General features: G+C 40.4%; 1 protein-coding gene across 1 annotated transcript in view; it reads left to right on the forward strand.

The window, feature by feature from the left end:
* The first annotated feature begins 750 nt into the window (after window positions 1-750).
* Window positions 751-21,459, forward strand: part of LOC120049835 (lysine-specific demethylase 5A-like) — a 60,812-nt gene continuing 40,103 nt past the window's right edge. Inside the window, exons 1-6 of the mRNA XM_038996289.1 lie at window positions 751-2,159; window positions 3,301-3,378; window positions 4,998-5,120; window positions 5,373-5,543; window positions 15,962-16,135; window positions 20,590-20,668. Of these exons, the coding sequence (XP_038852217.1) occupies window positions 2,013-2,159; window positions 3,301-3,378; window positions 4,998-5,120; window positions 5,373-5,543; window positions 15,962-16,135; window positions 20,590-20,668 (772 nt within the window). The 5' untranslated portion in view covers window positions 751-2,012. The remainder of the gene's footprint in view (window positions 2,160-3,300; window positions 3,379-4,997; window positions 5,121-5,372; window positions 5,544-15,961; window positions 16,136-20,589; window positions 20,669-21,459) is intronic.

Genomic DNA, 21,459 nt, shown 5'->3' on the forward strand with positions numbered 1-21,459 from the left:
GGAACACAGCATAACCAAATGGAAAAGTGGTAATTACGAGTTGTGAAGTCGTAAATACAATTTAGATGCATTCACACATGCTTTGAACTCGTTGAAACGCCGATTGGCAAATGGCCAACAAGCTGATCAACCGTAAACTAAAAGTACAGCTATCAGTCATGCTTGTAAACAAAATATAGTGTTAAACATAATAGATTGCTTTTATAAATAATGTTTAATTGTTACAAACTGACAAAAAATATTTTATAGAGATAAATTCCTTAGGTGATATCAGAGTTTATCATGGGGAGAATTCGGAGTTCATGCCGCGTTGCATACAACTGGGAACTCGGAAATCTCCGACATCAGTGTGTTCAATACAACTGGCAATTCCGGAAAAATGTTTCGAGCAGGATAAATTGTTTTGAACAGTCATCCAACTCGGAATTCCAAGTCGGAAAAACTCTGGGATCATCCTAGACTTCTCCGACTTGAATATCACTGACGTCACGATTGATCTCGTTTTTTCCCGAATACCAGTGGTCATGAAAGCACCACGAGAGACGATGGATTTTTCCCCCACTTGGTTATGAACCTAGTATTCCTTACAGAACTACAACTAATTTACCATAAATGCTGATGTACATATCTGGAGGTATATGATTTTGTATAGAGGGAAATAGTAAATAAACCATGGTTCTAGTTTTCTTGAAGCGGATGTGGAGGCGGAAGTGGAGGATTGGTATATTATTGTTACATACATGGTAGTGATATGGTCGTTGCTAGTAAAAGAAAGGTGGGAAATATATAAATATATATATACATACACAATATTTGAAAGTTCATAGCGTCGAGCAACATAGGCATCTACTGAACAATTTTAGAGGAAATGTTTATCCTGAAAAATGTATATTCCAGAACTGTGCGAGCAAACTAAAGAAAGACATCATACGAAGTTATTCGCCAGCAACTAGCAAGCAGTCACAGCATAGGGTGGCTAGGCTAAATTAGCTAAGCTAGGAAGTATCTTCGTTTTTAATGACAACAGCTAGAAAAGTACTCGAAGCAAGAGAACCGTGTGCATGATAATGGTTTAAATTAGCTCGTCGTCTGGTTTATTGTGGAGCAAATAACGTATGTTGCTGCAACGGGAATGTCGACCCTTCATCTCCACGGAACCCCCCGCCTGTTGTAGCGACGAGCTAACTAACGTTCTCCTTCAATTGAATGGACGTCGCAGTGGACGTGGTTTGATCAACAATGTGCGCTAATTGCTAAGCTAACTGCTCAGGTTTCGATGTTGATGGTCACGAGCTACTCGTCGGATGAAGAGGGTCGCACTCATTTAGCCTGGAAAACTACTGAAGAACGTCGTATTTAGATTGGATGACCATTAAGGCGCAACTTTAAATGGATAAAATTGCGAAATCTGGATGAAATAATGCCCTTTCCTGGCATATGAAGATGTCACAACCAATGGATATTCAAAAGTGAAATCGCAAATAATGGGAAATGTTTATTGGGTTAATATGGAGCTTAGAATAATTATACATCACATTTTTTGGGGCCGTTTTTATTTTGTTGCGGGATCATATGTCCATATTTTAAAGGGGAGTGATGGCGCTTTTGACTGACGTCCTGAGTCCCAGGTAGTTCTCAGGCTTTCATTTAACGTTGCTGTACTGGAGTGGTGGGGGTGGACGCCGCCCGGCTTGGCCCAGCAATTTCCTTAAAATGGAATAGGACTGGAAATGTATTTTTGATCTTTTACAGTTTTGTCTTTGAGACGTCAACTCAACAATATTGTCATGTCGCCCAGCTGTTGGCATATCAAGAAATTGTCTTCATTGAAATGATTTTTCGTGAGACTAAAACAATCATGAACATGAAGGAGAAGTTCCCGAAGCAACAATATGTGTGCTAATTGAAAGATAACCGAATCATGGACTGATGTCACTCACAGATGTCAACACAATACATTTTAAACACAAGTACTATTGTCTTTTAAAGAAAGTATAAGTTGTGATTTCATCATGTCTGATTTTGCTGAATTCGTACCCCCTCCCGAGTGCCCAGTTTTTGAACCGAGTTGGGAAGATTTTTCGGATCCACTAGGATTTATAAACAAGATTCGACCTATTGCAGAGAGAGCTGGCATCTGCAAAATTCGACCGCCCGAGGTAACCTCACTGTTTCTGCTTTTGCAATATAACACATTGCTTCCATTTTAAGATTTACTCCTGCATTGGTTTGTGCCCTTGTTCTCATCTATTTATGGTATTTTCGGCCTAGCCCACGCACATTTTTAGTCGAGTAGGTCAAAATGAGTAAAATTTCTTGTCTGTTTCTCAGTTTATTTGAACAATGATTTTGGATGTTTATATTTAGCCAAACAGTTCAAGTAAAGCCGTCATTTAAAACAGCGGCCTCTGGAATAGACTCCCGTCTGACTCTTTTTTTTGTGTGTTTTCTGGACAGATTGCAACTGTTACTTTCGGGATATCAAGTAACGTCCCACGAATTAGATGTCTAGATACATTTTTTGAACTATTAACAATTTGATATACCAATTCCTCGTTACTTTTCATTTGATGGCCTAGATTTCAAAGTCTTTGCTACATCATGACTACAATATGAGCAATATCCATGTATGTAGCTGTGAAGAGTAATATATATATATATTATTATATATTATTATATATATTTTTTTCATGGTTTGGGGTAGGCCTACAGTATCAGGAAGTGAAATTAGTACCCAAATGCTCAACTTTTCATGTTTTATTATTTGGCCTTGTGCAAATCAAATGTATGTCTAATATTGGCCTTTTTCTCTCTTATTCCCATTTCCCACACAGAACATTTGGGTGATTAGGCTAACCCTCTTAATTTGGTCAATTTTGCACCCACACTTAAACTTAACAGTTGCTTCTGGGAGGTTTTGTTTTATTGCACTGTACTCCAGTATTATTTGTCGTTTGGGGATAAGTCTGTGCCCATTTTAAAGCAATTAGACTACAGGGACTTCAATTATTATTTGTCATATCCAGTATTCTGGTATTGTTGGGTGGTTTTAAACATTTTAGAAATATATATATATTTTTACATCCAATTTCCTGGGCTGACGCTTTCCCAATCTGTATCCACACATCCCTATATTATAATATATATTATATTAAAAAGGGGATTTGAATAGTATTATGTAATGTATATTTTGACAAGTATTTTCTATTTTTGTTGCTTTTACTTACACATTACTTAGTTGTATGAAAATCTGAACCAAAGTTGTTCATTTGGTTTCCATTGTTCTCTTCTGTATTTTAGGACTGGACACCTCCTTTTGCCTGCGACGTACGCAACTTCCGCTTCACTCCCAGAGTCCAGAGACTCAATGAATTGGAGGTAAGTATACTGTACCTAGTTACAACACTGTGAAGGCTATGTTGGAAATGCAGTTAGGTACCCTGTATGTAGTCGTTATAAGGTATAGGCCTAAATAGGCCGTCCGAGAGACTGAAAAACAGCTTCTATCTCAAGGCCATCAGACTGTTAAACAGCCACCACTAACATTTAGCGGCCGCTGCCAACATACTGACTCAACTCCAGCCACTTTAATAATGGGAATTGATGGAAATTATGTAAAAATGTACCACTAGCCACTTTAAACAATGTGTAACGTCCTGACCAGAGTTCTTATGTGTTTTGCTTGTTTAGTGTTGGTCAGGACGTGAGCTGGGTGGGAATTCTATGTTGTGTGTCTAGTTCGTCTGTTTCTGTGTTCAGCCTAATATGGTTCTCAATCAGAGACAGCTGTCAATCGTTGTCCCTGATTGAGAATCATATATAGGTGGCTTGTTTTGTGTTGGGGATTGTGGGTGGTTGTTTCCTGTCTTTGTGTTTTGTCTGCACCAGCTAGGACTGTGACGGTTAGTTTGTTTTGTCATTTTGTATAGTGTCTTGTTTTGTGTTAATTAAATCATGGAAAATTTCCACGCTGCACATTGGTCCTCAGATCCTTCTCGCCTCTCCTCTTCTGAGGAGGAGGACGACTTAGACTGCCGTTACACAATGCCACTTAATATAATGTTTACATACCCTACATTACTCATCTCATATGTATATACTGTACTCTATCATCTACTGCATCTTGCCATCTTTATGTAATACATGTATCACTAGCCACTTTAAACTATGCCACTTTATGTTTACAAACCCTACATTACTCATCTCATATGTATATACTGTACTCTATACCATCTACTGCATCTTGCCTATGCCGTTCTGTACCATCACTCATTCATATATCTTTATGTACATATTCTTTATCCCTTTACACTTGTGTGTATAAGGTAGTAGTTGTGGAATTGTTAGGTTAGAGTACTTGTTGGTTATTACTGCATTGTCGGAACTAGAAGCACAAGCATTTCGCTACACTCGCATTAACATCTGCTAACCATGTGTATGTGACAAATAAAATTTGATTTGATTGTAAATAAGAATTTGTTCTTAACTGACTTGCCTAGTTAAATAAAAAGAAATAAAAATAGTTATTGCCTAAGTTAGTAGTCAAATAAGCTAGTTATTTGAATGAGTTTGTCAGTCATTCACTGATGTATGTATGTTATTTTATTATGTTTTGGTAGTCTATGAATAAACATGTTTTTTGGTGAGGTAACCTATATGATGGTGTGGCTTGACAGTGCAGTCCTTATGTGCATTGACTGCAGCTGCCGTCACATTTTGGGGGCAGCACTCTTGAATACAATGACTGAGTTAACAGCACTGGCCTGAATGGGTGGTAGGTCTACTTTAGGAAGGGTTTTTAGGGTCAGAAAAGTTGTAACTTAGCCTACATTAAGAGTTTAAAGGATATCAGTCACTGGCTTTTGTAGGCTGTCTTTACTTTGATTTCTCCAAGGCACCTCTTTATATTCCTGTTTAGAGTTGAGCATGCCAGATTTTTCACTTGAATTGACTTTCATGTGTTTGTACCGTTCCCTCAACTCTCCCATTGCTTTCAGGCCCTCACTCGAGTCAAGCTCAACTTCCTGGATCAGATTGCCAAGTTCTGGGAGCTGCAGGGGTCCAGGCTGCGCTTCCCTCATGTGGAGAGGAAGATCCTCGATCTGTACCAGCTCAGCAAGGTAAGACCGGAGTCAGACCATTCACCTGAACAGTATACTGTTTTTAGAAACATGCAGTGTGGTGTGTTTGTATAAGTATGCTATGATTTATTTATATCTTAGGCGTAAGTAGCGTTTGTTTTGGATTTTGTTTTAGGACAGCAGAGGTGCTAAGTGGTGGTGTACATTTGAATGTCTCCTTAGTATTCTGAAAATATGCTTTTTGTGTGTGAGTCAACCATAACCATCTCACTAAAAAACATTGTATTTCAGATTGTCTCCTCCGAGGGAGGCTTTGAGACAGTGTGTAAGGAGAAGAGATGGTCCAAGGTGGGCAGCAGGATGGGTTTCCCCCCAGGGAAAGGTATGGGCTCTCTGCTGCGGTCCCACTTCGAGAGGATCCTCTACCCCTATGAGCTCTTCCAGTCTGGAGCCACGCTCACTGTAAGTGCTATTGGTTGACACATGCACACAAGAACATGTAGGCTCTGGAGTGAGAAATGTTTTTGTGATGTCAATAGAGGTAGTAAATTGCATCAGCCCTCTATTGGCAAATGTTAGGTGTGGATCATCATAGGTTTGTGCTATGTATTCACACTTCTACATTCTTACAACTCATGTCAATACCCTGTCATGTAGTACTTTCCTTTTGTGCTTTGCCATGCTACATTCACATTTGTAACAGTGTTCTGTACAGAGGAGACTGGTGGGAAGAGCTATAGGAGGACGGGCTCATTGTAATGGCTAGGACAGAATCAATCCAGCCATTACAATGAGCCCATCCTCCTATAGCTCCTCTCACCAGCCTCTTCTGATTCTGTATCACAACATGTAAGGGATAATTAATGAGGGGCTATGCGTTCTATGGAAAATAATGAACTACGTGGAAGGTGTGTTCCACAACGTGCTAGTGGAATGGAACTAACCTTCCGCGGAGTTGCATGGTTATAATTTAACACCTTTACTGCTTTAATAGCTAGCACATTTACTAGATAGCTACAGTAGTTGCCTTGGTAACCAAACAGACTTGCTAGTTTACCTAACCAAACCATCTGTCCTAGCTTGCTATTATGAAAATATGTTTTTAGTTAGAATTTTGCTTTCAAAAGCAGCTCAAACACAGAACATGTAAGAATGAACTATAGCCATTGAATGCTACCGTGCAGATATACCGTGCGTTATAGGGAATTATACAACGGGTGGGTCTAATGCTGATTGATTAAATGTTCGTTCCAGCCGGTGTCTATTCCACAAGTTACCACCGGTTACCATTCATTTCTTTTAGACTAACATTTATTTTTCAACAGCGGAGATTAGTATAAACCTTGCTGTCTGTCTCCGACATTTGCAACATTGTTTCAATATTCAAATTCGATCTCCAGCTGTCTCTAGTAATTAACTTGTAGGAGTCAAGACGAGACGGACAGGCAGGTAGCATTTCTTAGTCAGTCGACATCTTGAATCGGCTGGGATAAATTTTGTGGATATATACAAAGAAATGCCAATAGGTAAAACGAAGTGCCGCTACTTTGCAGTCTTTACAGTGTAAGAATATTCAAAGATAAATACACAATGCAGAGGACTAAATGACGACTATGTTCAACACATTACCCATAGGCCTATTGTAGTTGTGGGAGAAATTTCAGAACAGGACTCAAAGCTATATGTGGTAAGTTCTCATTGGTCCGAATTGTCTATACATTGAGCCTGAAAATAGATATTTGGCTATTTGCCCAATTTTACTGCAAGGATTTCTAATTGGTCAACCACAGGCTAGGTTTGGGTTATAAACTACATCCTGTCTCTTTGTTCAGTTGAGAAAACACTGAGGACAGGGAAGAATGAACATCTACCATCTACTTTCCAGCATAACAACTTAGATTTGTTCTCTTTGAATAAATATATTTTTCTCCCCCTGATTTGCTTTGGGGTCTGTTATTGAAGAATAACACCAACTGCTAACAGCCTCAGTGTTTGAAGTGATTGTGTTAGCTATGTTTTTGGCTAGCTCCTCAACAGTGTCCTGACGGGAGAGCAAATTTTTTTGCCTGGCGAAATCGCGCCTCATTAGCTCATTGTTATGGATGTATCCAAATAAATGTCACCAGAAAACAGCTTATGCAAATGTAGCTACTGTTGTTTTTGACGTGACTAAGTTAGCCTAGTTGGTTAGCTACCAAACAAGGGATAAGAACGTTGCCACCCAGTATGGTGTCGTGACGTGACTATCTTTAATGTGATGACGGTTATTTTATCAAATCAAGTAACTATGTTTAATTATTACGTGATTAAATTAATCATGTAACAATTAACTCATTAGCAATCTTCGGGCCCCACAGAAAGTTTGTTTAACTTGTTATGGGTAGGGGGCAGCATTTTCACGTTTGGATGAAAAGCGTGCTCAGAGTAAACTGCCTGCTACTCAGTCCCAGTTGCTAATATATGCATATTATTAGTAGTTTTGGATAGAAAACACTCTGAAGTTTCTAAAACGGTTTGAATGATGTCTGTGAGTATAACAGAACTCATATGGCAGGCACCTGAGAAACCTGAGAAAAATCCAACCAGGAAGTGGGAAATCTGAGGTTTGTAGGTTTTCAACTCATTCCCAATTGAAGATAGTGGGATATGGGTCATGTTGCACTTCCTAAGGCTTCCACTAGATGTCAACAGTCTTTAGAACCTTGTCTGATGCTTCTACTGTGAAGTGGGGCCGAATGAGAGGGGAATGAGTCAGAGGTCTGGCAGAATACTTTGCGCTCGTTCACGTGAGAGCGAGCTCTGTTCCATAGCTTTTCTACAGACAAAGGAATTCTCCGGTTGGAACATTATTGAAGATTTATGTTAAAAACATCCTAAAGATTGATTTTATACTTCATTTGACATGTTTCTACGGACTGTAATATGACTTTTCGTCTGAACTTTTGCCTGGACCTGCCCGCGTGTCGTGAGTTTAGATTGTGTACTGAACGGGCAAACAAAAAGGAGGAATTTGGACATAAATTATGGACTTTATGGAACAAATCAAACATTTATTGTGGAACTGGGATTCCTGGGAGGGCATTCTGATGAAGATCATCAAAGGTAAGTGAATATTTATAATGCTATTTCTGACTTATGTTGACTCCAACATGGCGGATATCTTCTTGGGTTGTGTTGGTCTCTGAGCGCCGTACTCAGATTATTGCATGGTTAGCTTTTTCCGTAAATTAAAAAAAAAAATCTGACGCAGCGGTTGCATTAAGGAGAAGTATATCTTTAAATCTGTGAATAACACTTGTATCTTTTATTAATGTTTATTATGAGTATTTCTGTGATTTGATGTGGCTCTGTGCAAATTCACGGGATGTTTTGGAGGCAAAGCCAAATGTAAACTGAGGTTTTTGGATATAAATATGAACTTCATCGAACAAAACATACATGTATTGAGTAACATGTTGTCCCGGGAGTGTCATCTGATGAAGAATATCAAAGGTTAGTGATGAATTTTATCAATATTTCTGATTTTTGTGACTCCTCTCTTTGGTTGGAAAATCGCTGTATGCTTTCTGTGACTAGTTGCTGACCTAACATAATGATATGTTCTGCTTTCGCCGAAAAGCTTTTTTGAAATCGGACACGGTGGTTGGATTAATGAGAACTGTATCTTTAAAATGGTGTCTAATACTTGTATGTTTGAGAATTGAATTATGATATTTCTGTTTATTGAATTTGGCGCCCTGCAATTTCATTGGCTGTTGGCGAGGGGTTCCGCTAGCGGAACCTCAGTCCTAGACATGTTAATGAGTTAACGTTTCTCGAATGAACTTAAGAATATATCAGAATATATTGTTATCCATGAATTATTATTACCTCATCAGTCTCATTCTGAATGTTGTTGACTTCAAATCTGCACGAACCCTAGTCTAAATGTGATTCAGCGATACACAAATTGGCTTAATTATTTATTTACTAATTTAATCACACAGAATTACATAATCTATCGTGTGTGTGTGTTTATGTTGATTACTCACATAATGCAATGAATAGTCCCTAGTGGACTAACCCGATATGACAGCTTGTTACACAATGAAAGGGATGGGGAAAGAAAGAGCGGGAGTGACGGAGGGAACCCATTATACATACATGTGGAAAATACGCTCATTGTAATTATGGATATTTAGCACCCTAACAACCACTAATTTGAAAATAATTGCAATGTATGTCTTTGTCGTCTCTCTCTCTTGAAAGTGCCCTGTCCCATCTATTGGGAGTCGTTCGACATCAAAGGCACACAATGGTTGTCTGCTGAGATCTTCCTTGTGTCTTTGGTAAAAGTTCTAGACTCCTTTACATTATCCAGCTGCAGACTGACAATGTTTGGTATAGTCTTCATCTTTCTTCACTTGTCGAGTTTCAGAGGGTCTGACCATTTTCTGGTCTGGTAGAGTAACCATTCTTGACGTCCGGCTCAACACCGTCTGCCTGCTTGGTCTATATTTAAATTGCAACCATTTCAACGTGTAGCCACCACTCCACGTTTTCTGGTCTCAAAGCTTAATTATTCAGGGACCACTTTCCACACCGGCAGCAACCCGGCATGTTAATTCTTTAGGAGTCCTTTATAAGCACTCTGGCAAAAGGGGCGTTCCATCCTTTTGGCGTAATATCTGTACTCACGTGGGCATGGTTACTGACTGGGAAAACTTTATTTGAAAAACAATTATCTAATTTCGAAAGCTGAAATCACATTTCGTCTTCTCACAAATTGTTTCATATTTAATCATATAAGTTATACAACATTTAGATTTAACTCTGACAAACATTGTGGAAGCTCTTAAAGTTACAATGTTTCCGTTTATAACGTCTTTAATCTCACAAAACAAATGATCTAACGTGGTTGTTCTTTTAACCTTTCTAGGGTAGGTGGGATGGTAGTGTCTCACCTGGCCAACATCCAGTGCAATTGCAGCACGCGAAATTCAAAAATTCAAATATTTAACTTCTCTAGGATAGGGGGCAGCATTTTCACGTTTGGATGAAAAGCATAACCAAATTCAACTGTCAGCTACTCATCCCCAGAAGATAAGATATGCATATTGTTAGTAGATTCGGATAGAAAACACTCTGAAGTTTCTAAAACTGTTTGAATCATGTCTGTGAGTATAACAGAACTTATTTAGCAGGCGAAACCCCGAGGACAAACCATTCAGATTTAATTTGAGGTCACTCTCTATTCAATACATTTTCATTGGGAATACAGATTTCTAATTGACCTTCTTGCAGTTCCTACCGCTTCCACTGGATGTCAAGTCTTCAGAAATTAGTTGAGGGTTTTTCCTTTGTGTAATGAAGAAGTACGGCCATTTTGAATCAGGGTCACTTGTTGTGTACTGTTTGTTAGAGGCGCATGACCAGGAAGCTAGCTACAGCTTATTTTAATCCTGTATTGAACACAGATCATCCCGTCTCCAATTTCATCGATTATTTACGTAAAAAAAATACCTAAAGTTGTGTTACAAAAGTAGTTTGAAATGTTTTGGCAAAGTTTACAGGTAACCTTTGAGATATTTTGTGGTCACGTTTCTCAATTTGGAACCAGTGTTTTTCTGGATCAAACGCGCCAAATAAATGGACATTTTGGATATACACTGCTCAAAAAAATAAAGGGAACACTAAAATAACACATCCTAGATCTGAATGAATGAAATATTCTTATTAAATACTTTTTTCTTTACATAGTTGAATGTGCTGACAACAAAATCACACAAAAATTATCAATGGAAATCAAATTTATCAACCCATGGAGGTCTGGATTTGGAGTCACACTCAATTAAAGTGGAAAACCACACTACAGGCTGATCCAACTTTGATGTAATGTCCTTAAAACAAGTCAAAATGAGGCTCAGTAGTGTGTGTGGCCTCCACGTGCCTGTATGACCTCCCTACAACGCCGGGCATGCTCCTGATGAGGTGGCGGATGGTCTCCTGAGGTATCTCCTCCCAGACCTGGACTAAAGCATCCACCAACTCCTGGACAGTCTGTGGTGCAACGTGGCGTTGGTGGATGGAGCGAGGCATGATGTCCCAGATGTGCTCAATTGGATTACGGTCTGGGGAACGGGCGGGCCAGTCCATAGCATCAATGCCTTCCTCTTGCAGGAACTGCTGACACTCCAGCCACATGAGGTCTAGCATTGTCTTGCATTAGGAGGAACCCAGGGCCAACCGCACCAGCATATGGTCTCACAAGGGGTCTGAGGATCTCATCTCGGTACCTAATGGCAGTCAGGCTACCTCTGGCGAGCACATGGAGGGCTGTGCGGCCCCCCAAAGAAATGCCACCCCACACCATGACTGACCCACCACCAAACCGGTCATGCTGGAGGATGTTGCAGGCAGCAGAACGTTCTCCACGGCGTCTCCAGACTCTGTCACGTCTGTCACGTGCTCAGTGTGAACCTGCTTTCATCTGTGAAGAGCACAGGGCGCCAGTGGCGAATTTGCCAATCTTGGTGTTCTCTGGCAAATGCCAAACATCCTGCACGGTGTTGGGCTGTAAGCACAACCCCCACCTGTGGATGTCGGGCCCTCATACCACCCTCATGGAGTCTGTTTCTGACCGTTTGAGCAGACACATGCACATTTGTGGCCTGCTGGAGGTCATTTTGCAGGGCTCTGGCAGTGCTCCTCCTGCTCAAAGGCGGAGGTAGCGGTCCTGCTGCTGGGTTGTTGCCCTCCTACGGCCTCCTCCACGTCTCCTGATGTACTGGCCTGTCTCCTGGTAGCGCCTCCATGCTCTGGACACTACACTGACAGACAAAGCAAACCTTCTTGCCACAGCTTGCATTGATGTGCCATCCTGGATGAGCTGCACTACCTGAGCCACTTGTGTGACTCCGTCTCATGCTACCACTAGAGTGAAAGCACCGCCAGCATTCAAAAGTGACCAAAACATCAGCCAGGAAGCATAGGAACTGAGAAGTGGTCTGTGGTCACCACCTGCAGAACAGTCCTTTATTGGGGGTGTCTTGCTAATTGCCTATAATTTCCACCTGTTGTCTATTCCATTTGCACAACAGCATGTGAAATTTATTGTCAATCAGTGTTGCTTCCTAAGTGGACAGTTTGATTTCACAGAAGTGTGATTGACTTGGAGTTACATTGTGTTGTTTAAGTGTTCCCTTTAATTTTTTTGAGCAGTGTATATCGACGGAATTAATCGAACAAAAGGACCATTTGTGATGTTTATGGGACATATTGGAGTGCCAACAACAGAAGCTCGTCAAAGGTAAGGCATGAATTATATTTTTATTTCTGGGTTTTGTGTCGCGCCTGCATGGTTGAAATATGCTTCTCTCTCTTTGTTTACAATGGTGCTATCCTCAGATAATAGCATCGTTTGCTTTTGCCGAAAAGCCTATTTGAAATCTGACAGTTTGGCTGGATTCACAACCAGTGTAGCTTTAATGAAAGTTTGATTTTTATAGTAATTTATTTGAATATGGCGCTCTGCATTTTCTCTGGCTTTTGGCCAAGTGAGACAGTAGCGTCCCGCCTAAACTCAGATTTTTGGATATAAATGTGAACTTTACCGAACAAAACATACATGTATTGTGTAACATGAAGTCCTATGAGTGTCATGTGATGAAGATCATCAAAGGTTAGTGATTAATTTTATCACTTTCTGCTTTTTGTTACTCCTCTCTTTGGCTGGAAAAATGGCTGTTTTTCTGTGGCTATGTACTGACCTAACATAATCGTTTGGTGTGCTTTCGCCGTAAATCCTTTTTGAAATCAGACATGTTGGCTGGATTCACAACAAGTGTAGCTTTAATTTGGTATCTTTCATGTGTGATTTAATGAAAGTATGATTTTTATAGTAATATATTTGAATTTGGCGCTCTGCGTTTTTGCTGGCTTTTGGCCAAGTGGGACGTTAGCGTCCCAAATATCCCAGAGAAGTTAGCATTCTTGAAAATAATAAAGATTAACTTCTTGTTAATCCAGCCGCCGTGTCAGATTTCAAAAAGGCTTTATGGCGAATGCAAACCATGCGATTATCTGAGGTCAGCGCCTCGCATACAAACACATGAACATCATATTTCAACCAGGCAGGTGCGACACAAAAGTCAGAAATAGCGATATAAAAAATGCCTTACCTTTTGATCTTCTTCTGTTGGCACTCCAAAATGTCCCAGAAACATCACAAATGGTCCTTTTGTTCGATAATGTCCTTCTTTATGTCCATAAAAACTCAGTTTAGCTGGCGCACTTTTAAGTCAATAATCCACCCATTTTCCCTCCATCTAAATGCATACAAAATGAATCCCAAACATTAATAATAAACTTTTCCAAACAAGTCAAACAATGTTTATAATAAATCCTTAGGTATCCTAATACGCAAATAAACAATAAAATCTAAGACTGAGAATCGTTATTGTCTTTACCAGAGAAAAATACCAGAGGACGCGCTTTCTTCCACGCACTTGGAAACACTTCAGCCAAAATGGGAGCCACCTAGAAAAACTACAATTTCTTGGTCACTTTTCCAAAACCCAGCCTGAAACTCTTTCTATAGACTTGACATCTAGTGGAAGCCCTAGGAACTGCAATCTGGGAGGACTTGGCCTTATAATTAAAGTAATAGCCATTGAAAAAATTGGTAAGATGAATTTTCTTTTTGGGGGGTTTCGTCCTCGGTTTCGCCTGCCATATCAGTTCTGTTATACTCACAGACATTACTTTAACAGTTTTAGAAACTTTAACGTGTTTTCCATCCAAATCTACAAATTATGTGCGTTTCCTAGCTTCTGGGCCTGAGTAACAGGCAGTTTACTTTGGGCACGCTTTTCATCCGGACGTCAAAATTCTGCCCCCTACCCCAGAGGTTAATTTTCCAACCAGAGGGGGGGGAAGAAATTCTAGACCACCGTTACTCCACACACACAGATGCTTACAAAGCTCTCCATTTGGCAATCTGACCATAATTCTATCCTCCTGCTTACAAGCAAAAACTAAAGCAGGAAGTACGAGTGACTCGGTCAATAAATATAAAAAGGTGGTCAGATGAAGCAGATGCTAAGCTACAGGACTGTTTTGCTAGCACAGACTGGAATGAGTTCCGGGATTCTTCCGATGGCATTGAGGAGTACACCACATCAGTCACTGGCTTTATCAATAAGTGCATTGAGGACGTCGTCCCCACCGTGACTGTACGTACCCCAACCAGAAGCCATGGATTACAGGCAACATCTGCACTGAGCTGCCGCTTTCAAGGAATAGGACTCTAACCCGGAAGCTTATAAGAAATCCTGCTATGCCCTCCGATGAACAGGCAAAGCGTCAATACAGGACTAAGATCAAATCGTACTACACCGGCTCCGACACTCGTCGGATGTGGCAGGGCTTGCAAACTGTTAGACTACAAAGGGAAGCACAGCCAAGAGCTGCCCAATGATATGAGCCTACCAGATTAGATAAATTACTTCTATGCTCGCTTTGAGGTAAGTTACACTGAAATTTGCATGAGAGAATCAGCTGTTCCGACGATTGTGTGATCTCACTCCATAGCCGATGTAAGACCTTTATACAGGTCAACTTTCACAAGGCCGCAGGGCCAGACGGATTACCAGGACGTGTAGCTTGAGCATGCGCTGACCGACTGGCAAGTGTGTTCACTGACATTTTCATCCCTTCCCTGTCTGAGTCTGTAATACCAACATATTTCAAGCAGACCACCATAGTCCCTGTGCCCAAGAACACAAAGGTAACCTGCCTAAATGAATACCAACCCGCAGCACTCACATCTGTAGCCATGAAGTGCTTTGAAAGGCTGGTCATGGCTCACAACACCATTATCCCAGAAACCCTAGACCCACCCCAATTTGCATAATGCCTAAGCAGATGCACAGATGATGCAATCTCTATTGCACTCCACACTGCCCTTTCACACCTGTACAAAAGGAACACCTATGTGAGAATGCTATTCATTGACTACATCTGTGCCCTCGAAGCTCATCACTAAGCTAAATACCCTTGGACTAAACACCTCCCTCTGCAACTGGACTTCCTGGAGGGCTGCCCCCAGGTGGTAAGGGTAGGAAACAACACATCCGTCACTCTGATCATCAACACGGGGGGGGGGCCCTCAGGGGTTTGTGCCCAGTCCCCTCCTGTACTCCCTGTTCACTCATGACTGTATGGCCAGGCATGACTCCAACACCATTAAGTTTACCGATGACACAACAGTGGTAGGCCTGATCACCAACAAACGACGACACCTTGTGGTGCCAGGACAGCAACCTCTCCCTCAACATGATAAAGACAAAGGACATGATTGTGGACTACAGGAAAAGGAGGACCGAGCAGCTTCAAGTTCCTTAGCATCCACATCACCAACAAACTAACATGGCCCAAGCACACCAATTCAGTCGTGAAGAGGGCACGACAAAACCTATTCCCCCTCAGGAGACTAAAAAGATTTGGCATGGGTCCTCAGATCCTCAAAAGGTTCTACAGCTGCACCATCGAGAACATCCTGACGGGTTTCATCACTGCATGGTATTGCAACTGCTTGTCCTCCGACCGCAAGGCACTACAGAGGGTGGTGCGAACGGCCCAGTACATCACTGGGGCCAAGCTTCCTGCCATCCAGGACCTATATACCCCATTCGGCGCATGTGACAAATACAATTTGATTTGAAATGTTACTACTCCCTGCTCTATTCAACCACTTTCCAAGAATCTATCAACAAACACCTTACATCTGCCACAGTAACACCTACCTTACCACCACGTTGTTTTGAAGTGGGTAAGTAGGCCTTCCCCTTCCTCTGTTGCTGATTTTTAACTCTGCTCCCTACCCTCTCTCTCCCCTTCAGGGTATCCACCATCTGTACGAGGAGGGAGATGACGGAGAGGTGCAGGACGAGGGCATGGGGGAAGAGGAGGAGGAGGATGAAGAGAGGGACAGCCTGAGTGACGGGACTCAGAACAAGGACTGCCCGCTCACTGAGCGACGCTCCCGCCGCCTGAAGTCCGAGGTCGGTGATGAGGTGATCACTGGAGACTGTTTTTGTTTTTATATTTTATTTTATCAGTTTTCATTTTGATTTCACATGGTGATTTAGAAAAAATTATCTGCATTTTTACTCTTCTTTTTTTTTTTACCTTGTTTGGACTTAATGCACTGGAAATGCAATTGATGGAGATAGATTCTCATTAGTAAGAGGGCCTTTGCAGCCTGTTTGCTGGCTCTGGATGCATTAGCTACATTCTCAATAGACAGAGAGCCTTAGCCTTGCGTGTACTGTGTCTGCCCATAACATCAACAGAGACCTTTCTTCTTGGCAAATCTGCTCATCTTCCTGTGGAGGTCATTTTTTTCATGGGGTCACATGGTTACTGTAATGGCATTATCTTTTCCTCTTGTGTAATTCAGAACAGCCTATTTCTTATCACAAGTGCTGTAGAAAGTTAGGTTGGGGGTTGTACTTATATATGCTGCTAACTGTGGCGCATTTGACCAGCAGCATTTTAAAACTTCTTAGGGATGGTCCCCTTTTTATTCAAATGTTCACCTAAAATGCCATACCCAAATCTAACTGCCTGTAGCTTGGGCCCTGAAGCAAGGATATGCATATTCTTAGTACCATTTGAAAGGAAACACTTTGAAGTTTGTGGAAATGTGAATTGAATGTAGGAGAATACAACACAATAGATCTGGTAGAAGAAAATACAAAGAAAAAAACAACTTTTTTTCTCCCCTACCATCTTTGAAATGCAACAGAAAGGTCCCACGTCTAGCCATCACTCTGGTTGTAAATCCGATGGTGTAGGATATGATTTTAGGATATGAAAAATGATTTTATCTAACAAAACGACACTTCATGTTATTTCTGGGACCCTTTGGATGATACATTCTGAAATCTTTCTCTGATTTAAGTACACGTTTCACCTTCAGAGGTGAATTTATCAAACCTATCGCAGTGAAAAAATTTGTTTTGTTGTTAGGAGCGCTCAAACAATAGCATGGCATTTTTTCACAGTAATAGCTACTTCAAATTGGACAGTGCAGTTATATTAACACAAAGTTGAGCATTCAGCCCATATAAGACACTTATATGTACCGACATTTATTGTTTCTCTAAAATCTGCAATGGTGACACAAGGCGCTGCATGATTTACAAATTTCGACGGACATTTGAGAAATTTACTGGACCCATATGTAATGGGTGCGTAACCTGATTAGGACGTTCACCCACGGTGCTCAGAATGACAGAAATCACGTTTGGATTGTTGTACTTCATATTAACGGAACATGAAAGTCTAGGATGCAACAATGTGCGGTCCTTCTTGCCGAATTCTGATGTGCACTTTGAAGATGTTAGAATAACTATCCACATTTACTTTTCCTCTGCCAACAAGACGAGTAATGAATAGCAAAATTACTAGCCTATTTCTTTCTCGACACGATGACCAATAGAATAGGTAAACTTTTCTCCTATGGGGGATAGCAGCAATCTGCTATCCCGCATAGAAGAAAAGTTTACCTATTTTATTGATCAGCTTGTTGAGAAAGAAATAGCTTATTTCCAATCTGACTTTGGGTCAGATGTGGGATGATCGAACCAGTTGGTCTAGGCTACATAGGAAACTTTAAAAAGCAATTGGTCTGATGCAACAGGTCAGAAAATGTTGCACAAGGCAGATGACTCTGTGCGACTGTTCGTTCAATAGTTAATGCAATTGGCGAGAAAACACTGCTGTCAAAAGGGCACATGTGAGTGGCCTTTGGCTACTGGACAATGAAAGAAAGTTGATTATAAAATAATTGCCTTCATGGATATGGTCAAATTTTTGGCTAGGCTACTTTGAAGCATGGTAAGACATGCCTCGTATTAAAACATTCAGGTTTCAAACAATTAAGTATATTTTTTCAAAATGTATACTGCCTCCAGCTTATTGCAAAGTTGTGTGTGACACGCTGATAAAACCTGCCTTCCATTGCCTATGCATTTGCTGTTTGAGATGCTGTAGCAGCAGCTCTCGTACCCTCTTGACAGATTTTCCTCTCAAAGGCTCTATCTACTAGAGGTTGACCAATTATGATTTTTCAACGTTTTTCAACGATACCGATTATTGGAGGACCAAAAAAAGCTGATACCGATTAATCGGACGATTTTTATATATATATTTGTAATAATGACAATTACAACAATACTGAATGAACACTTATTTTAACTTAATATAATACATCAATTTAGTCTCAAATATATAATGAAACATGTTCAATTTGGTTTAAATAATGCAAAAACAAAGTTTTGGAGAAGAAAGTAAAAGTGCAATATGTGCCATGTAAAAAAGCTAAAGTTTAAGTTCATTAGAACATATGAAATCTGGTGGTTCCTTTTAACATGAGTCTTCAATATTCCCAGGTAAGAAGTTTTAGGTTGTAGTTATTATAGGACTATTTCTCTCTATACCATTTTGTATTTCATATACCTTTGACTATTGGATGTTCTAATAGGTACTTTAGTATTGCCAGCCTAATCTCGGGAGTTGATATGCTTGAAGTCATAAACAGCGCAATGTTGCTGGCAAACGCAGTAAAGTGCTGTTTGAATGAATGCTTACGAGCCTGCTGCTGCCAACCACCGCTCAGTCAGACTGCTTTATCAAATCATAGACTTAATTATAATATAATAACACACAGAAATATGAGCCTTAGGTCATTAATATGGTCGAATCCGGAAACTATCATCTCGAAAGCAAAACGTTTATTCTTTCAGTGAAATACAGAACCGTTCCGTATTTTATCTAACGGGTGGCATCCGTAAGTCTAAATATTCCTGTTACATTGCACAACCTTCAATGTTATGTCATAATTACGTAAAATTCTGGCAAATTAGTTCGCAACGAGCCAGGCGGCCCAAACTGTTGTATATACCCTGAATCTGCGTGCAATGAACACAAGAGAAGTGACACAATTTCACCTGGTTAATATTGCCTGCTAACCAGGATTTATTTTTGCTAAATATGCAGGTTTAAAAAATATATACTTCTGTGTATTGTTTTTAAGAAAGGCATTGATGTTTATGGTTAGGTACATTCGTACAACAATTGTGCTTTTTTCGCAAATGCGCTTTTGTTAAATCATCCCCCGTTTGGCGAAGTAGGCTGTCTTTGTTAGGAAGAAATAGTCTTCACACAGTTCGCAACGAGCCAGGCAGTCCAAACTGCTGCATGTACCCTGACTCTGTTGCACAGAACAGAACACAAGAGAAGTGACACAATTTCCCTGGTTAAAAGAAATGCATGTTAGCAGGCAATATTAACTAAATATGCAGGTTCAAAAATATATACTTGTGTATTGATTTTAAGAAAGGCGTTGATGTTTATGGTTAGGTACACATTGGTGCAATGACAGTGCTTTTTTTGCGAATGCGCTTGTTAAATCACCCATTTGGCGAAGTAGGCTATGATTCAATGATAAATTAACAGGCACCGCATCGATTATATGCAACGCAGGACAAGCTAGATAAACTAGTAATATCATCAACCATGTGTAGTTAACTAGTGATTTATGTTAAGATTGATTGTTTTTTATAAGATACGTTTAATACTAGCTAGCACCTTACCTTGGCTCCTTGCTGCACTCGCATAACAGGTAGTTAGCCTGCCACTCAGTCTCCTCGTGGAGTGCAATGTAATCGGCCATGATCGGTGTCCAAAAATGCCGACTACCGATTGTTATGATAACTTGAAATCGGCCCTAATTAATCGGCCATTCCGATTAATCGGTCGACCTCTAATCTGTACGCATGTGATGGATAAGATGCATAACGAATGTACTGTACACGTGCCAATTTTAATTCCACAACAGTATGAGAATTAACCTATAGATCGATGAGCATTATTTCGCATTTTATTTGTATTATTCTCCCGGACAATTGGCGCGGGCAAATTTATCGGCCTTTACATATTTTTTTTTCTGCCAGAAGCCTGCTATTACAGGTTAACGGAAACTCTGCTTGAGGTAATCCAGAGAACTTACTGTATGGCAATTGTTTTGTGTAGTTTGGCATAAAGACTTCCAAATGACATGCAATATACAGCAACAAACATAATGCCTACAGAGGTATCACCATGGATTCATTGATTATCCAGGCCCAATATCACATTACTGTTGTTGGCTACTTTTTAAATTGAACAGCGACCCAGCTTCTGCCCCTTCATCATTTCCTAGATTCCCCAGCTGCAGTCAGTAGAACTCTCCACGGGGTCAGTCGTTGATGTTTGTCATTCCAACAAGATCTAACTGTTTCCTGGACATCTCTCCAGGACTCTGCATCTGAAATAGACCCTAGTCCCTATATAGTACACTACTTTGGGGCCTGCATAATACTCTGGTCAAAAGTAGTGCGCTATATAGGGAAACGGGTAACATTTTGGACTCATCCCAGGAACGTTCCCTGATTTTGTATCATGTTTTTGTCTCCTCTCCTAGCGGGAAAACAAAGAGCCCAAGACCATGCAGATCTTTGGCAGTGGTCCCAAGATGGTTGGTTTAGAGATTGTACCGGCTGGTAAGGAACTTAGCTAGTATTTATTTGACTTCACTTATCCAGAGGAGATGCTGCAACGACAAGTGTGTTCATGGATTTTTCGACGATAGAAACTCTAAGCAGTTTATCGGGACGCCTAAGTCCAAGCTATATATATTTTTTTCATTTAAATATATATTTTTTTGTATATACATTTTCGCATGTTAACGCTTTGTTTTTAAACAACTTAAACCAGATATAAAGTATGTCGGAAAGATAATGCCATATACAGTGCATTTAGAATGTATTCAGGCTAGAGGTCGACCAATTAATCGGAATGGACGATTAATTAGGGCCGATTTTCAAGTTTTCATAACAATCAGAAATCTGTGTTTTTGGATGCCGATTTTGCCGAATAAAAAAAAAAATATATATACACTGCTCAAAAAAATAAAGGGAACACCAAAATAACACATCCTAGATCTGAATGAATGAAATATTCTTATGAAATACTTTTTTCTTTACATAGTTGAATGTGCTGACAACAAAATCACACAAAAATTATCAATGGAAATCAAATTTATCAACCCATGGAGGTCTGGATTTGGAGTCACACTCAATTAAAGTGGAAAACCACACTACAGGCTGATCCAACTTTGATGTAATGTCCTTAAAACAAGTCAAAATGAGGCTCAGTAGTGTGTGTGGCCTCCACGTGCCTGTATGACCTCCCTACAACGCCTGGGCATGCTCCTGATGAGGTAGTCCCAGACCTGGACTAAAGCATCCACCAACTCCTGGACAGTCTGTGGTGCAACGTGGCGTTGGTGGAT

This window comes from Salvelinus namaycush, chromosome 6, assembly GCF_016432855.1.
Source record: "Salvelinus namaycush isolate Seneca chromosome 6, SaNama_1.0, whole genome shotgun sequence".
In the NCBI taxonomy this organism is placed as follows: Eukaryota; Metazoa; Chordata; class Actinopteri; order Salmoniformes; family Salmonidae; genus Salvelinus; species Salvelinus namaycush.